The 15,250-nt window shown below is 43.2% G+C and overlaps 2 protein-coding genes across 5 annotated transcripts in view; both read right to left on the bottom strand.

Annotated features, from left to right (window-relative positions):
- Positions 1-1,665, bottom strand: part of oca2 (oculocutaneous albinism II) — a 74,786-nt gene extending 73,121 nt beyond the window's left edge. Inside the window, exon 1 of one of the 2 annotated variants that reach the window (XM_082523004.1) lies at positions 1,596-1,665. In XM_082523004.1, the coding sequence (XP_082379130.1) occupies positions 1,596-1,639 (44 nt within the window). In that variant the 5' untranslated portion in view covers positions 1,640-1,665. Of the gene's footprint in view, positions 1-87; positions 524-1,595 lie in introns of those variants that run through there. The other variant, XM_082523005.1, reaches the window with a different exon arrangement.
- A 3,868-nt stretch (positions 1,666-5,533) lies between these two features.
- Positions 5,534-15,250, bottom strand: part of herc2 (HECT and RLD domain containing E3 ubiquitin protein ligase 2) — a 58,550-nt gene continuing 48,833 nt past the window's right edge. For all 3 annotated transcript variants that reach the window (XM_082525583.1, XM_082525584.1, XM_082525585.1), the window contains exons 88-91: positions 7,477-7,667; positions 6,990-7,095; positions 6,693-6,905; positions 5,534-6,352 (exon numbers count right to left, since the gene is read on the bottom strand). In XM_082525583.1, the coding sequence (XP_082381709.1) occupies positions 6,080-6,352; positions 6,693-6,905; positions 6,990-7,095; positions 7,477-7,667 (783 nt within the window). In that variant the 3' untranslated portion in view covers positions 5,534-6,079. The remainder of the gene's footprint in view (positions 6,353-6,692; positions 6,906-6,989; positions 7,096-7,476; positions 7,668-15,250) is intronic.

Raw genomic sequence — 15,250 nt, 5'->3', positions numbered from 1 at the left:
CAACACTGTAGTGTAACAGAGGCACATCCAGGCTTTAAATTCAAGCTTTTATTTTGTCAGGAAACAGGTGAAAAATGTCAACCTCACCTTGATGAATGAAGACAGAGAACGAGGACTAAGACAAACAGGATGATGATGAGGAGGAGGATGGCAGTGCTCAGTTGATGCTGATGTTGAGCCAAAGAAAGCGGAACTCATTCAAACTGATAATCCGACAAAAGGTAAAGAGTGATGGTCTCACATCTGCTGGGGCTCGTTCTTTTCGATGTTATTTGAGCACAAAGACGTGATGGAAGGCTAGAGAGGCTGAGGTGTTTCGTGTCCTCTCGGGTGCTCTCCCAGAAAGGAGGGAGATGTTCCTGAGGCGCAGGCTCTAGAGGCGCTGAGGAGGGTGGAGGTTCTTAACAGAAAGCTTTCCCATTCAGTCGCTCTTACTCCAGTTTTTCTTTTTTTTTCTTACAACCAAACCGCTCCCACCCCCTGCTTCACATCCGCCCCGAAAGCACATCCGCCCCTGCTCTAAACAGAACTTGAAATGTGCATATAGATGTTTTAATGTCAATGCTGTTTTTGTGTGATAAATTATCAGAATATTTGCAGTTTTTCTTTTTTCTTCTGGGATGGGGGGGGGCTGTCATGTGGAAAGCACTGGGTCTAACTCATCACAGCAGGGAGCCTCAAAGCCACAGATTTAAGGTGAGGAGGGGTCAGCGAGGTCAGAGACGGACAGGATTCGGACAAACCCAAAATTCTAGTTTCAAAAACGTCATGTTCTTTGTTAACGTCATTTACATCTCATCACCCAAGAGAAAAAAAAATCTCAAAAATTGTGGTGCTGCGGCTTCTATGGTGGATGTTTATGACTAAAAAATGAGAGAAAATGGCTTTTTTAAAATTATTCTTTTAACAAAAGAGAGAAAATGATTTGAACGGTTTGTGAAAGTGGAGAAAGAAAAACTGATTAATTAAATATCATTGAAAATGGTTGCTGACGCAAAAAGTTACTAACATTCCTTTTGTTAGAAGTCAGGGGTTTTTATATTTTAAAAATGGGAACTTTAATCAATTTAAATGAAAACGCAGAATTTAAAAAGACAAAAGAGAGAAAAAAGATTCACAATAAAACTTGATGCATCTGAAGCTTTTTTTTTTCTTTTTCATTGTGCTAAACAGCATCTAAGGTCAGGACTGGGCAGAAGGATCTGATTTAAAAACTATTTTTTTTTAATTTCATCTCTTTGTTTTGTGACCTTGTTTTTCTACATTTTTTCTCTTTATTTAAATAAAGAAAATTGAATTTTAAAAACAACTGAGGCTTTTTAAAATTCAAGGATTTGCAGAACGCTTCAACAAAACCAGGGACTGTATCTTTAATTTAATCTCTTAATATATTTGCATTTGACTCAACACAGCTGAGCAGATTAGGATTTTACCATCCTGCCATCCATGAGTAAAAGCTAGTGAACCAGACTAACAGGACCTAAGTAATTAGAAACTCCCACCACTAAAACCTCCAGCCTATAAAAATGATCTGTTCAGTGAACTGAACACAAACAGCGATACAAATATATTTCTCATAAGTCCCCAAAAATGACCTTAAAGAGTTAATTCTCAGAAGTCTGAAGACAGCGTCTCCCATTGAGCGGTCTGAGTCACCTGGTCTGGACTCGGGGCTGCCTGTGAGGATAAAGCTTGACAAAGAAGATGTCCCGGGGGGGGGGGTGAGGGCGGCTACGCTCTGGTCTTGTGGGCTGATGTGAGATGTCGTAGTGAGAACAGAGAAATCACATGAACGACAGAGAGGAGAGTAAACTGGGAGTCTGACGGAGGTTTAACCGGCGTCACCGCGGCGTCAGAGTGAAGGAGCTTTTCGCTGCTTTGTGTTCATCTCATCAGGACTGAGTGCTGGATGCTGACTGGTCATGACAACGGAGTCATGTGATGCAGGCTCACACAAAGCAGAAGTTAATGTGAACTCGCTTTAGTTACACACTCATGTCCATGAGCCCGGCTGAGCAGCAGGCGTTCAGAGATGTTCAGCTGGGATAAATCTGCCTGTTCACTCAGTGCCTTGATCTGAATGCTTGTTAGCTGTCTGCTGAGCCAGAGAAGGTTTCTGAGTTGGTGGCACATGATCCTCTTGATCTACAGAATACAAGAAGAGTAAAAACAGTGCAGGCCTCTGAACCGAATGTGAAGACACTATCTGATTGTCAGCACTCTGCTGAGGAGCCTGATGATGTTCAAGTGAAATATCTAAGGGTCAAAGTTCACTTGTACACTGTTGAGGCCATTTAGACGTTGCTCTAATCTGCAGCAGTTTGAATGTATTCTTCTCCTCACTTCCTGTCACGTATCTCCTGTTTCACCGGTGGAGCTTCATATTAGACAAAGTTTCTCATGATGAGGTCAGTGTGTGCACAATATTCCCTGTGAGCTGCAGACTGCTCGAAACACTCAGTTTATCCCAGTTTTTTTTTTTTTACTCTTTGCCGTGCATGAATTCAATCTCAGAAACCTCTAAAAGGGTGACCAGCCTCATAATCAGAAGACAGTTTCTCAAAGAGAAGCAGAGAAGTCAGAACAGCTTATTTAAATTTCTGGGTGAACTAAGGGGCTGCAACGAGGCCCAGACAAACACCCGAGGATCCAAACATTACTCTTGTATAAATGTTTTAAGATTTAAAATTTTAGTTTGTCTTTTTGGGATGAGGTGTAAAGTTTGGACTGTAATGAGAGAATCAGAAACATTTAAAGCTTTCTGAAACCAAGGAATGAAAGGAAGATATTTGGGAACTGAGGAAACCAGGTAGTCTCTTTAACAGTCAAACCTTGTTAAAAGAATGCAGCACGGCATCCAATTCCAAATGAGCTTTTCTTCTTCGAAAACCAGCCTCATTTCTCAGTTTAACATTTGGTACTTTGTCTTTGGCAATAAATTTTTTGCAGATCATTTCATTCTGTTCTTTCATGTGACACAAAAACGTAGTTGTATGACCAGTATGGAGTTTTTAATGTCACTCCCCACCCCAACACTCTTTCATGTGTTGCCTTTCCAGGAATTTTTTCTGGTTCACTGATCCACATGACTTCAGCCACTTTGAACACGTACGTTAGACTGCACCGATCCGCTCCGTTCAGCCGTGTTTGTATTCGGCATGTCTGACTGCTTTGATGTTTTTTCACCAGTTTGTCATGTGTCATTCACACACAAAGCATTTCAAACTGCTCCACCCTGTATGAAAAGTGACATGCCAGGAGTACAATTTGGCGGTTTTGTGGGTTGAAAAACAGGAAAGTGCTCCTGACAGGAAGACTACGGCACAGAAACGGCCCTCTTATTTTACAATGCTTATTTACAGTGATGAGTAAAAAAAAAAAAGAGGGTTGGAGATGATAAAAACCTTTGCCACCCACATGCAGTCACATGGGCTGCCTGCTCACCCCGAGCAGCATCCCTCAGTCCACATGATCTAAATACAGCAGCCAAAACCTTCAGCCCTCTCCTGAGGAACCTGCTCCCAGTTCAGGAGACAGACATCCTCTTCACTCTTAAGATCAGGCTTCAAACTTTCCTTTTTGATGAATTTTGTAGTTCCTTTGCTTCCATCTTTTCACTCCCTGTGCATTTATATGACACCACTGCATTCAATGATTCAGTTTCATCTCGGTGCAGGTACCTGGGGCTTCTTCTTCACTACAGTGTTGCCTCTACACACGACTCGCTAGGTTTCCCATAATATTATGTCTTGACCTTACTGTGTAAAGTCCTGTGACATAACTTGCGTTATGTTTTGGTATTATAGAATTAACATTAAACTGCTTAGCATGATGATTTGCGGAACGCAGCGCACGCTCTCACATGACCACGGGAACCTTTTTTCTTCTTGCTGAAACCTAAATGGCTATACTTAGCTGTAATTCCCCAGTAACAGGTTAAAGACTGTATCCAAAGATGGACATAAACATTACCTTTTTGCAGCCTTGAGTGTTTCGGTTGAAACAGTGCATCAGAAGTGATGTCATTCACAGGCCACACCCTAAACAATCATTGGTTCATCTTGTCTTTTACACTGCATGTTCTGGAATTTACAGACCATTCTAACCAGTTATTGAGTTGAAGTCCCACTAACTCATCTTGTATTACCTTCCTGTGGATACGATTTTATCGTGCATCATCACAATGGACGGGTACTTATGCGTTTCTGCTAGAAGCCTCATTCACAGAGTCATACAAGCAGTACTTTCAGTACCGAAGCACTTTATCCAACATCCACTCGTACTCCGACAGATGCACTTTCAGTTCAGTACTTTGCCCAATTCAGCTGTGGATCGAACCACCAACCTTCCAACTGGTAGGCGACAAACTTTCTCCTGAGCCGCAGGGTGCAACACTGCAGCCTTGAATGAGGCGCAGTAGTTTTTTTTTTTTTAAATTGTTCTGTTTTTTTTTTTTTTTTTAAATACTTCATCCCATTATTTTGACATCGTTGCACTGAAATGATAACAGAGGGCTGGTGTCACCCCAGGTCACCCTTCTGCTACTCCCCTAGATCACACTTCTAATTCCAGTCCTAATAATCCCTTGCAAAGATTTGAAATTGCATTTATTCTTATATAATATTAAACAAGTTTGCCACTTTTGCCTGACAGGACACTTTTTCCACAATTGAGGCAGGAATCTAATCTGAAATAACCAAAACTAAAAAACAAAAACACATTATGACTAAAGTGCTTTAGTAGAAATATGGCATTTCCAGAAAGTAATCCGCTTGAATAAAGGTCATTTAGGGGGAAATATTAACCTCCACTTATGTTACAGACTATATAGGAAACAGCTGGAGATGAAGGGCTCAGCCATCCTCCCTCTCTGCCTGAAGCCTGGACTGTAGTGAAAAGCACCTGACTCCCAGCAGAGTACTGTACGTGGTGAAAAAAAGGACTAAGTCCACAAAGAATGCTAATGATTTCTAAGCCAAGCCTTCAAGGCTTCATAAAACAGAGGCCTTTTTTATTATTTTTTTTACCTCTCGTGACTCCACTTAACTGTGCATGATTATGCAAGGTGGAAGTCAAAGCCGAAGACATTTCAGAGCGGTTACTGGAGCTAAAGACACCATAAGGAGTCTGTACGATCGTGTCTGATTGCCTTTTTCCCAGGACATGAGAGAGAGGCGCTGCTCTCCCGGTGCTCAAGCAACAATCCCCCACAAGTAATCACGGGAGACTTCTTTAACACTCCGCCGCCATCAAGCTGGGATGTTTGTGCCGCATATGAAAACGGATTCTTCCAGAAATCAAAGAGAAAATCTGATCGGCTTCTAGCTAGAGCACCTCCTCTTGTAAGACGAGGACAACAGAAAACAAAAGGATAGAGCGGTTTCATTAGGGCGGCCTTCAACTCTTTCCAAACATGACATTTATGCAATAACCTTAATCTGCAAAACGATGTCTGACAGGAATAAAACTGAGAACTGAATGTCATTTTGATGTGAGCTTGTAGTGATTTGTGTTTCACACAGAAAACATGGGATTAATCAGATTACATTTAATAAGCAGGAATGAGACCTGTGAATACATGGCACAGTCGCATTATGTACATTTGTTAAGGAGATGGTGCACAGATATGGTTGTGGGGAGGGGCGGGGTATAGGAATCTTAAAATGACCCTTCAGTGGGCTCGGACTGAGCCTGGTGAGAAACACTGACTTTAAGTTAAAAACTTTTTTTAAATTTATTATAAAGAAACACCAAGAAACAAAAACACTACTGTTTTTCGCACATGAACTTCTATATACACCCTACGGAGAGGAAACTCACACAAACCAGATGGGATCTACCACAGTGCTAGGCTAGAGCCTGTTTTTTTTTAGTTCAGCTGGAATAATACACAATTCTGTAACACAACAATCAGAAACTAACCCAGAGTGAGGCCGTGTTCGTTCCTCTCTTTAGCTTATAACGCTTTTAAAGCTCATTGCACACCCCCGCCACCCCCACACACAGACATTTGTGTCTTTGCAGTGTTTCTATGTATGTGTGCATCGACACACGAGACCAGCAGTCTCTCTGCGGCCCTTCAGTGTCCCGTTAAGTAATCCTGGGTGGAGTCGGACGCAAACGAGTCTGCGTCCTCGTTGTCGGAGTCCTCGCTGCTGTCGTCGGCTGCGGGCTCGCCGGACAGGGCGATGCGGGCGTAATCGTCTGTGTCAATGGACTTGCAGAAGTGAATGGCGTACTTCAGCTTCTCTTCCAGGACCTGTTTACACGAGTACCTGGGCAGCTTGAGGAGGAAGAAACACGTGTAGGACTCTGGCAGGAAGTGGTCGGGGGGGTTGTACTTATCCAGCACCTGAAGACAAACGCGGAACATTAGTTTTATATTTAGAGCTTTATTTTATGTATTTGAATCAGGGCGAGAGATGTTTCTGCTGATTCTTTAGTCGAGAAAAAGTAGTAGTAGAAAAAAAAAGTGAAACAATTTCAAGAACAACGTTAACCATAAATGTTCATCTTTGCATGTGCACATGCATCAGATTAGTTGCAGCCTGGCTACATGTCACGGTTACACGTCAGTTTACTATGACAGTATACAGTATGACATTTATGCAGGTAGTTGGTGACGCAGAGTCAATCATTTCACTCACGAAAAGCGTGAAAAAGAATCAGGGGACAGCTTTTAGGTTTCTCACCTGGACCACAAAGTCTCTTCCTCGGAAATCAGCGATGGTGCGCGGCAGACGTGTGCGGCCCCAGACGAACCTCAGGAATAGAGACCTCTCTGTGTTTGAGAAGGACTCCATCACGTCCCAGAACCACTGAATGAGAGGTGCTGTCGGCTCCACCCCTTTATAAGTGGCCACTGACTTCAGCAGGTGCAGCGGGATGTCCGGGCTTCCGCACACCTGCGAAGAAACAAACGCACTATAAAATCTGCACACAACCTGGGGACAGATGTGTCTTCACAGCCTAGAGCTGCTCTCCCTCACCATTGTTTCCAGCTCGTAGCCAGTGAAAAGTGACAGCAGGGGGACGGGGACCACTCGAGCCATTCCCTCACGCACTGCAGACACTTGCTCATCGAACTCGTGGAGTCTGCAGGAAGACAGAGGGAAACTCAAACAAATGCACAGCTGTTTTCACACATGCACTGCAGACCTCAACGTTTATAGGCCTTAGAATGATGAGACATCAAGCGACCTTTAACCTGCCAGCTACCCAGGGCATCAGTTCAGATTTTGGTGCATTAAAACTCAGTGAGTGGGCGTCATGATTCACTTTATCCAGAAACCTCCATCACCTAAACCACACAGTATTTCCTGCAGTATGAACAAGTCTGAAGCAGACTACTTCCTGCTGTGGACTTAATGTGAGAGAGGAGAGCTGTGGGAGATTTGTTAACCTGATGCTCTAGAAACTGTCCAGAGCTTATTTGTGAAAGTAGATTATTTGTATGCAGTGAGCATGTTCTCTTACCTGTAGTTGATGGCCAGGCGGACGTATTCTGCGCGGTTCTCCAGGGTGATGTGGGAGTACTTGGAGCTGAGCTGGATGTCTTGGCCGCTAGCATTGGGCACGGTAAAGGGCAGGGTCAAGGCCTCGAACTCCTCAGGTGTGGCCTCGTTGTCCCGAATGTACATCAAGCCAGGAATAAAATCCTTATCAACCTGGGGGGAAAAAACAGAGCAAATCACTGCTGGGAATTTGAACTAAACTGAGTAATAAACGTACAATTTAGCTGAACTTTACGCAACATTTATCCGTGTGTGTGTGTGTGTGTGTGTGTGTGTGTGTGTGTGTGTGTGTGTGTGTGTGTGTGTGTGTGTGTGTGTCCACATCTCATTAACACAACACAGTTCCCGTGAGCGCTGGAGTGATCCATTTTTTGGAGTCTTGTGCTAAATTCATTTCCCAGCTAACCTTTCCAATATCTCAGGGGCAAAACCACAAAACAAGGGCAGCTTTGTGAGGTAGAAGCCCTTTTTTCCACTCCACTGTTCCCCCAAAGACGGCTCAGGAGCTCATGATCAGAGTTTAAGGGCAGGAGTCGACTCACACCATCTCTGAGACAAAAGCTGAGGTTATGCCTCGCGACATTCTTCACTTCAGCAAGTATAGATTCTAACCTTTCTGAGGAGCAGCACAGTGTGAGTTTCGAGAAACATCTAGAGAGGTCCGTACCACTGCAGAACAGCGGAGGGGCTTAGGTTTTAATCTCAGGAGGAATATATACGAGTGGGTTTCTCCTCCATGTTATAATGCACGTCATGTGGTTTGTTATGTCAGATATTATACAACATTTTCAGTCTTTCACCTTTCCAGCTGCAGGGAGGAGGAAAAGCTGAATTCTGAGCTTCTGTCTGAGTGTTTTGTGGGTACCGGCCCCAAGAAAGAATGGACAATATGAAGCTATAATACGCTTTAAATGGCCCTTGTGTGAGAACAGATGTGGCTTTGACTCAGCAATGATTTTGCTGCCTCGTGTCAGAGTTTAAGAGTCGTTTATTCCGACTTCCGGTGTCATGGTGGCGAGAGTAGCAGCATAAACAGGAGCTCCTGCATCGATAGCTAAAATAATCCGCAATTCAAGAATATAATTCATTAAAAGCGACTTCCCCTTTAAGAATAATGAGCGGAGATAAAAATAAGAAGGGACGAGCCCCAGGCCGAAGCTTAGAAACGCGACTTGAGAGTAAGACATATGAAACACGCTCCGAGCAAGAGGGCGAGAAGATGGCGGCGGAGGCCGCAACATCAGCGCTAGGCCCCCTCAGACAAGTGGTGAGTGAAGTAGTGGCGGAGGGCATGCAAGACCTTAAGGCAGAGATGAAGAAGGAGCTATCGCTCGTGAGAACAAGTTTGAAAGAGGACATGAAAGCCCAAATGAGCGAGTTAACACACGAGATAAATCAACAGGTTACCGCCGCCACAAGCAGGATCGAGGAGGTGGGGAAACGTCTGGAAGAAATGGAAAGAAACATGGTAGGGAAGGAGAAATGGGACATTGGAGTGAGGGATGCCATTGTTCAGCTGCTGGATAACCAGAGGCAGCTCCAAGAGAAGGTTACGGATTTGGAGGGGCGCTCACGCCGTAATAACATACGGATATATGGCATCCCTGAGAACATAGAAGGCACCTCCATGCTAAGGTATGTGGAAAGCATGATGATATCGGAGTTGGGGGACGGTGTGGACTTGGGCAGCGAGAAGAGCCTAGGGATAGAGAGAGCTCACCGGGCGCTGGGAGTGCAGCCGCCGCCGGGGGCGCCCCCTCGATCAACGGTGGTGCGCTTCTTAAAGTTCAATATTAAAGAACAAATCCTACGCGCTGCATGGAAGAAGCCTGTATATATAAAGGAGAAACGGATTTTCTTTGATCACGACTATGCCGAAAACATACAAATGAAGAGAAAAGAGTATGGCCCGGTTAAAAAAGTACTTAAAGAAAACGCCATCCGGTTCCAGACCCCGCTTGCTAAAATGCGGGTTCATTTTGACTCGGGAATGGTCCTATACAATAACGCGGAGGAAGCTGCGGCGGATCTAAGAAGACGCGGATACACGGTGGGACCGGTGGCCACAAGAAAGCCCAAAGGCGTTACGGCGGAGATGATCAGCGGTATCCTACCGACGAGCGTGGTTGGGCCGCGACGCGCCGGGAATACAGCTGATCTACGCGGGAGCGTACGGGAAAAGCTGAAGGTTTTCCAGCGCACGGAGGACGTCGGTACGGAGGAGTAACACCTGCGCCCCACCCGCCCCGTTTCGCTGTTAAGATGATCATAAGACCAACGGAACAACAGGTGCGCCGGGCTGCTGATCAATACAGGGGGATATATGGTTGGATGGCCTCCTCCCCTGGCCGTGATGGAATATGGCACGTCGATATCCCTTTGATCATAGAGTGGTGAGGGGCCGATGCAGGTGACTCACGTGTTTTTTGTTTTTGTTTTTTAGTTTCCCTTTTTCTTTTAAAATAGGAAACGAGAGGGGCCCCACACTGTGGCATTTCCCCCAGACTGAGAGGAGAGAAAAAACCTCTCTTATGGAAGACCTGGTTTATTTGGTTAAGACAAGTTCTGTCTTTGTTCATGTGTGTTTATTATGTGTTCTGAGGGCTGGGAGTATTGGCATGTTGGTGCAGGAAAATAAGTTGGAAATATATAGAACATATGCAGTATTATAAGGTATTGTCTTTGAATGTAAATGGTATAAAGAATCCCATTAAGAGGAGTAAGATAGTTTCAAAGCTAAAAAGGGAAAAAATTGATATTGCATTTCTACAAGAAACGCATCTCTCAAAGGAAGAACATGAGAAGTGGAAGAGAATGGGATTCAAAAATATCTATTATGCCTCACATAGATCTGGCAAAAAAAGAGGAGTGGCCATTCTGATACCGAACAAGGTTGGTTTTGAGTTTACTGGAGAACATAAAGATAAAGAGGGAAGATTTGTGTTGGTGAAAGGGAAGATGGAACAGGAAGACGTCACGCTGTGTAATATATATGCACCCCCTGGTAGTAGTACAGGGTTCTTTAAGGAGATATTCAGTCTTATCGCCGCAGAAAGTGTTGGTACATGTGTATGTGCAGGAGATTTTAATTTACTTCTCCATCCAAAATGGGATACAACTAGCCGAGACCGGAGGGGAACTAAATTAGAGAAACAAGTAAAAACAATGTTGTCTGAGTTGGGGCTTATAGATATATGGAGATATTTACACAAACATGAACGCAAATTTACATTTTATTCAGCGAGACATGATATGTACTCGAGGATTGATTATTTCTTTACTTTTAGTAAAGATCTCCACAGAGTGAAGGATTGTATAATAGGACAAAGAGATTTATCTGATCATTCGGGACTAACTATGAAGATTGGGTTTAAAGCTAGCCCCAAAAACACCTTATGGAGGCTTAACACAGGTCTGTTAAATAATGACTTGTTTAAAAGAGAAATGGGACAGGAGTTAAAAACATATTTAGAACTCAATGACAATGGAACAGTTAATCCTACGATTTTATGGGATGCGGCTAAGGCATACCTTAGGGGTAAAATTATTGCAAAATGTGCAGTCCTAAAGAAGGTCAGAGCAAAAAAGCTGTCAGATTTGCAGGAAAATTTAGGAAAATTGGAACAATTGCACACTGTTACAAGGTGCCCCCAGGTATTGGAGCAGATGAGGCTGGTTAAACAAGAGATCCACAAAATTTTAAGTGAGGAAATTGAAAAAAAATTAAAATATAATAGACAACGGTGGTATGAGGCAGGACCCAAAGCTGCTAGGCTATTATCATGGAGACTCAGGAGGCAACAACAGGAGAACACTATTCATAAAGTTCGAAATTTAAGAACAAATAAGATAACTAATAAACTTGAAGAAATTCAGAGAGCATTTGAAGAATATTACACTGAGCTATACACACAACCGGACAAAGCAGATGAGCATAAGATTCAGAATTTCTTATCCAGCCTAGATCTACCGTTTATAGGTAAGCAGCAGAATGAAAAACTCGTCAGAGAAATATCAGCAGAAGAGATTAACATTGGGATCTCAAAACTCAAGACTTTTAAAGCCCCAGGATGTGATGGATTTCCACCAGAGTGGTATAGGCAGATGAGGGAACCCTTAATCCCGCTACTAAAGGCCTCTTTTAATTACTCTCTGAGTGGGGGGGCGCTCCCACCATCGTGGCGGGAGGCGTATATCTCTGTCATACCAAAAGCAGGGAAGGATAAAACTGACCCCAGAGGTTATAGACCTATTAGCGTGTTAAATATAGACTATAAACTATTTGCCGCGATTTTGGCTAGGAGGCTGAGTACATTGATGCCCACGCTGATAGAGGAGGATCAAACAGGCTTCATAGGTAACAGACAAACACACGATAATATCAGAAGGGCCATTCATATTATTGACCGGATACTTAAAGGGAAAACTGGAACAGTTCTCATTGGGCTTGATGCGGAAAAGGCATACGATACAGTCGGGTGGGAATTTCTGTTTCATGTGTTGAAGAGATTTGGGCTATGTGACAGGTTTATTCAGTGTATAAGAATGATTTATTTGTCTCCAACGGCGAGGATCAAAGTTAATGGAAGCCTCTCAAATCGGATAACGCTACGACGTGGCTGCAGGCAGGGCTGCCCGTTGAGCCCATTGCTCTTTAACCTTTTCATTGAGCCGTTGGCTCAATGTATCAGGGAAGATACGCGATTGGAGGGGGTTACAACGGGGAATGTGGAAAATAAAATTTGCTTGTATGCGGACGATGTGCTGGTAGCGCTAGGAAACCCGGAAGAGGGAATTCCTCTGCTTATGGAAATACTGGAAGAATATGGCAGACTGTCTGGTTATAGACTGAACATTCAAAAAACTCAAATCTTGGCATTCTCCTTTAACCCCTCAAGACAATTGGTAGCAAGATATAGATTCGGATGGCATCAATCTCAAATGGAGTATTTGGGGATCCTGCTGACAAAAGACCCTGCATTGTTATATGAAGTTAATTATAATCGGGTGAACAAGAAGATATATGAAGATCTGGAGAGGTGGGGCCTGCTCCCCCTCGATCTGGGCAGCAGAGTTAGAGCGATAAAGATAAATATCCTCCCAAAGCTGCTATATTTGTTTGCAGCACTTCCAGTTGAGGTTCCAGCAAAACAATTTAGGGAATGGGATATGCATTGCTCAAGATTCATATGGGGAAATAAAAGGCCGAGAGTGAAATATGCAACAATGCAGCTGCCTGGTGAGCGGGGGGGCATGGCTCTACCGTGCTTTGAGGATTACTATCTGGCAGCCCAGATCAGACCTCTAGTGTGCTGGTGTAACTCTAAGTTTGAGGCAAAATGGAAGCACATTGAGCTTTCCTTGATGGATTTCCCAATACAGTCTGTTCTGGGGTCTCTTGAGAGTTTGCCACAGGCATATCAGATGCAAAATTTATGTGTAAGTTTTTCCCTGAAAAAATGGGCAGATGTGATTAAAATTTTTGGTCTTAATAGGGAAATAGGGTTGCTGGGATGGCCAGCGTATCTCCCACGCTTCCTTCCAGCATTGTTAGACCATAAATTCAGGGAGTGGTCCAGGCATGGAATCACTGCGATCTGTAAGATAGTTAAGCATGGGGAGCTGATCAAATTTGAGGACATGTGTCAGATTTACGAGATCGGCAGGGAAGATTTTTATCGTTACCTGCAGGTTCGGAGCTTCTTCCGGAAGGAAATTAGAATGCTTGACGCAGATGCTAGTGGGGTGATCCAAATATTTATGGATGCTTATGGTGAGAACATTATAAGAGGTACTATAGGCAAGATATACAGAAGTTTTACAGCCATGAAAAAGACCTCAACAAGATATGTCAGTCATCGATGGGAAAAAGAAGCAGGTATAACTATCTCAGAGGAAGATTGGTTGCGGATGTGGAAGAATGTGTTGTCTACCACAAATTCTTTAACATGGCGAGATTTTGGATGGAAGAATTTAATTAGATTCTTCATCACACCAAAGCAGAAATCCAAAATAAGTGGTTCAGGCGCTTCATGCTGGAGGGAGTGCGGGGAGGTCGCTGCAGGTTGCTTCCATGTCTTCTGGTCATGCCCTAAACTGAAGACCTTTTGGGAGGAGATTAAACAAATGGTGATGGATGTGCTGGAAGTAATACTGGACTTCTCCTTTAGTACCATGTACCTTGGGAATATCCCTGAGGATATAAATAACAGAGACTTATACTTACTGAAAATAATTATGGTTGCATGCAAAAAGGCAATTACTAGGTGTTGGTTACAGACAAGCCCCCCCACGCGGAAGCTGGTCATAGACATTATTAACGCAATTCATCATATGGAACTGATTACCCTCTCACTGCGGCTACAGAAGGAGAAAGGAGAGAGACTTTGGGAACGATGGGATCATTATGTCAAGAGGCTAGAAACTGATACCTCTGTGATGCAGAGGGACAGCTGCGAATTTGTTTGAATGGAACATGCACCTGTGTAATATGTAATATGTGTAAGTAAAACAAGGCGTTGTGTATTTTGGAATATGCGAACATATGTGACTGTGTTGGTTCCCCCTGCCCTCTTTAGTTCTGTATGTAAAATAAGATGAAAATCAATAAAGAGAAAGTATTAAAAAAAAAAAAGAGTCGTTTATTCCTTTTACAATCATTTGTAAATCAGGAACAAAGACACAAAAGCAAAGAGATGCCTGTAGCACGCAGCTGATGCTTAAGTGCATCGGAGCTGGCATGCTGCAACTACAGAAAACCTGACTGCTTTCCATTTTGAGCATTCACCAACATTAAAAAAACAAAAACGGAAACGTATCATTTTAAATGCTCCTGAGTGTCCACGCTCTCTGCTCTGAGTGCATGATCACTTCAAATTCACTGTGGTTTTGCTTTTGATCTCTTTACTTTCTCCTTTTCCCCTTTGTCGCTTCCTTCGATGCAGACTCTTTCCACTTCTTGCTCTAATGCTGGGTCAAATTTACTTGCTCTATTGATAATTACATCTGGAAAAGAATTAGTAACTACAACACCGTCATCATTTTAAGCCTTTTTGTTGAGAAGCATTACATTTTATAGCCTGCATGAGTGAAATGGTTATTGTCCATGTCTGCACTTCCTTTACTTCACTAATCTTTACTTCACGAAACTATGTTTTTTTGTTTGTTTTTTTTGGGGGTTTTTTGTGTCCCGTTTGGATCTTTAGCCTTCAGAATTGTTGTCTTAAGGCCAAGAAAGAAGCCAAGCGGATTTATTTTACCAAGTGGATCATCATGGCCTTGCCATATTGGTCCATTTGATTGACCTTTATTATAATTATGAATTTATTTTATTTTCAGTTGCTACAAACGGGACAGACATGACTGGGGGATAGGACAGGGAGAAAGAATGAAAGAAAGAGGGAGAGAAAGAAAACCAAAGGGGAGAAACTATGTTTGTTAAGGGAGGGCAGCCAGTTTGCTTCACAGGTGAAGTCAGAACTAAAAACGGCCAATGAGCTTCTCCTGCATTTTTGTTATTTTTAAACTAACCACTGGTTATGTGGAAACCTGCTACATCCCCTTTGCCTTTTTTGCCTCCTCAGACAGCAAAACTCTTTGCCCAGCTGTTCTACTTATTGCAGCATCCATCCTTCCAGCTTCAGACAGATAAAGAGCAAAACAGAAGCACGGTCCTCTTTTGGTTGTGGTCCATGTAAAAGGAAAGACAGTGACAGCAGAGGGAATCAATCCAACTC

The sequence above is a fragment of the Aulonocara stuartgranti genome, assembly GCF_965226115.1.
Source record: "Aulonocara stuartgranti genome assembly, chromosome: 23".
Lineage (NCBI taxonomy): Eukaryota > Metazoa > Chordata > Actinopteri > Cichliformes > Cichlidae > Aulonocara > Aulonocara stuartgranti.
This window is presented reverse-complemented; position numbering and strand designations above follow the sequence as displayed.